Source organism: Sardina pilchardus, chromosome 15 (genome assembly GCF_963854185.1).
Source record: "Sardina pilchardus chromosome 15, fSarPil1.1, whole genome shotgun sequence".
Classification (NCBI taxonomy): Eukaryota; Metazoa; Chordata; class Actinopteri; order Clupeiformes; family Clupeidae; genus Sardina; species Sardina pilchardus.
This window is the reverse complement of record NC_085008.1, coordinates 32931707-32934301: the sequence shown is the minus strand read 5'-3', so window position 1 is coordinate 32934301 and position 2595 is coordinate 32931707. Positions and strand designations below refer to the sequence as shown.

General features: G+C 47.8%; 1 protein-coding gene across 1 annotated transcript in view; it reads right to left on the bottom strand.

Moving 5' to 3' along the window:
- The window catches only part of si:zfos-943e10.1 (GRAM domain-containing protein 2B), a 15420-nt gene extending 13080 nt beyond the window's left edge, over positions 1–2340 (bottom strand). Inside the window, exon 1 of the mRNA XM_062556089.1 lies at positions 2249–2340. Within this exon, the coding sequence (XP_062412073.1) occupies positions 2249–2322 (74 nt within the window). The 5' untranslated portion in view covers positions 2323–2340. The remainder of the gene's footprint in view (positions 1–2248) is intronic.
- Positions 2341–2595: the final 255 nt, after the last annotated feature.

Genomic DNA, 2595 nt, shown 5'->3' with positions numbered 1-2595 from the left:
CACACACACACACACACACACACACCCTCAGGACACACACTCACAGAGATGAATATGCACACACATACTAGTGTGTGTGTGTGTGTGTCCAGCTCTGTGGATATCTCTCCTGAAACAGAGCAGTAACACACTGTTATTACTACACACACACTGTTATTACTACACACACACACACACACACACACACAGGGTGGTCAGTGAGGGCCAGATGGTGTGAGCCTTTGCCAGTGTGCAGGTGACAAACAAAATGTTCTCCGCTCCCTCCTAACAAGAGAGACGCCTGGCGAGTGCCAAACACACACATACACACACATTTTCTCATTACAGCGATCACATAACCTACAAGGCCAAGGGGTTATGGCAATAGGCTATATGCAGATAATAAAAATCAATTTCTCAATATGCACACACACACACTACAAGGTTAGGCAAACTATAAAAGTGCTATAAAACAATATAAAAGTGTCTGCTGATGCACTACTGATGTAACACAGTGCGTGCTTATGATGAATTACTGTGGTGAAAGTTTACCGTGAGATATAGTACACATTAACCACAATGTCCTGTGTGTGTGTGTGTGTGTGTGTGTGTGTGTGTAGTGAGATATAGAGCAGTTACTGTAAACTGTGTCTGTGATTCCTTGATCTCTGGTGGCTGGTGGACAATGTCCTCGGTGTGCGTGTCTGTGTGTGAGTATTGTATAGTGTCCTTGAACTTATTTGTACACTGTTATGTCTGTTTGTGTGTATTGTGGTGTCCTTGAGCTTGTGCACAGTGTCCTTCTGTCTGTATGTAACGTAGAATGTCTATGAACCTTTTTAAAAAATGTACAGTGTTCTTGGGTGGCTTTAAAAGTGCTAATAGAACCCCTTTCTCTCTCTCTCACACAAACACTGTACGTCCTGCTCAAGCAGTGGCATAGAGGCTGTAGCAGCACCATAGACCTAAAAGAAATGGACAAACAGACCCTGTTGTTCTCGATGGAAGGGGGCTGAAACAAAATTCCGTTTACTTTCTGTCGTACTGCGCAGACTCGTACTCAGTTCGTGACGTTAGCCTGCTGTAACTCGTCTGATAGATCGAAAACCTCTGAAATTGCTAACGTTTGTTTTTTAATATCATTATTATGTGTACTTGCCTCTAGGTAATGCTTTACCATATCAAACAGTAGGCTACCGTAGGCTACACGCATTTTCACTGATCTTGCGAATGACTCTCCGTCATGGTTTTCGTGCAGGCTCACTCAGCTTCTTATCCAAACATTACGGGCGAACGTTAGCTTCCCTACAACCGACATGCTAAAATACTTCTTTACGGGAAACCAACGTAATATACGGGGAAGAAGTGAATTAATTTTGCCTTCGATACCCTATATAGAATACACAGAAGCTATAAGGGAGACAAAGGGCACATGTTACATGAAGTTATGGGATCGCAAAAAAATCTGAAATCTATGGCCGTCCATGGGAGTTAGCAGAGCGTTGATCACCAGCTCATTTCGTGTTTCTACTTCCGGGAATATGCCTGCCCCCTTGAGCAGCGCGCGCACATACACACACACACACACACACACACACACACACACACACAGGCCCAGCAGTGGCATGGGGCCCGTAGCAGCTGTGTGAAGGTGGCAAAGTAACATGGCCTCCATGGCCATGACCTTTCACCCACTCTCCAGTGGCACACACACCTCGCCCACTCAACTAGCCTCCGCACACACACGCACTAAGAGAAGCCAGCCTACTCAACTAGCCTCCGCACACACACGCACTAAGAGAAGCCAGCCTACTCAACTAGCCTCCGCACACACACGCACTAAGAGAAGCCAGCCTACTCAACTAGCCTCCGCACACACACGCACACAAAGAGAAGCCAGCCTACTCAACACACACCTAGCCTACTCAACTATTCTCCGCACACACACACACACACACACACACAATACAGGAGAAGCCAGCCTACACACGGTCTCACCCTCTCAACTAGCCTCCACACACACGCATGCACACACACACTACAGGAGATGAAAGCTCAAAACTCCTCCTACGTGGAGCACAGAACCACTGAAGCTGACTAGCAACACACACACACACACACACACACACACACACACACACACACACACACACACACACACACACACACACACACACACACACACACAGGCTAAGCTAGCTCATATGGTACATGACCCATAGAAACGTCCCCCACAGGCATCTCCCAAGACAGCCCCGCGGGGTCCTACCTGTTGCCCCCGGCCCCAGGGCCTTCCTCCACACTCTCCGCTCGACGGCTCGTCATCAACTTCCCACGATCCATTAGCACACACACGACAAGAGCCAACCTCAGTCACGGAGCCGAGTCGAACGCCGTCTGAGTGATAATGAGTGTGTGTGTGTGTGTGCGTGTGTGTGTGTCGACGTCAACAGGGTAGGAGGTGGCAGCATATCAGTGTCTAAAGGTCTGTGTTTTACAGCTCTGTTTACAAACGAAAAATGACGCAGGGCTGAAGGTTCCGCATGGAGAGGAAGAGAGAAAGAGAAAGATAGAGGGAGGAGAGAGAGAGAGGGGTGCATTACATTTCTCTATCCC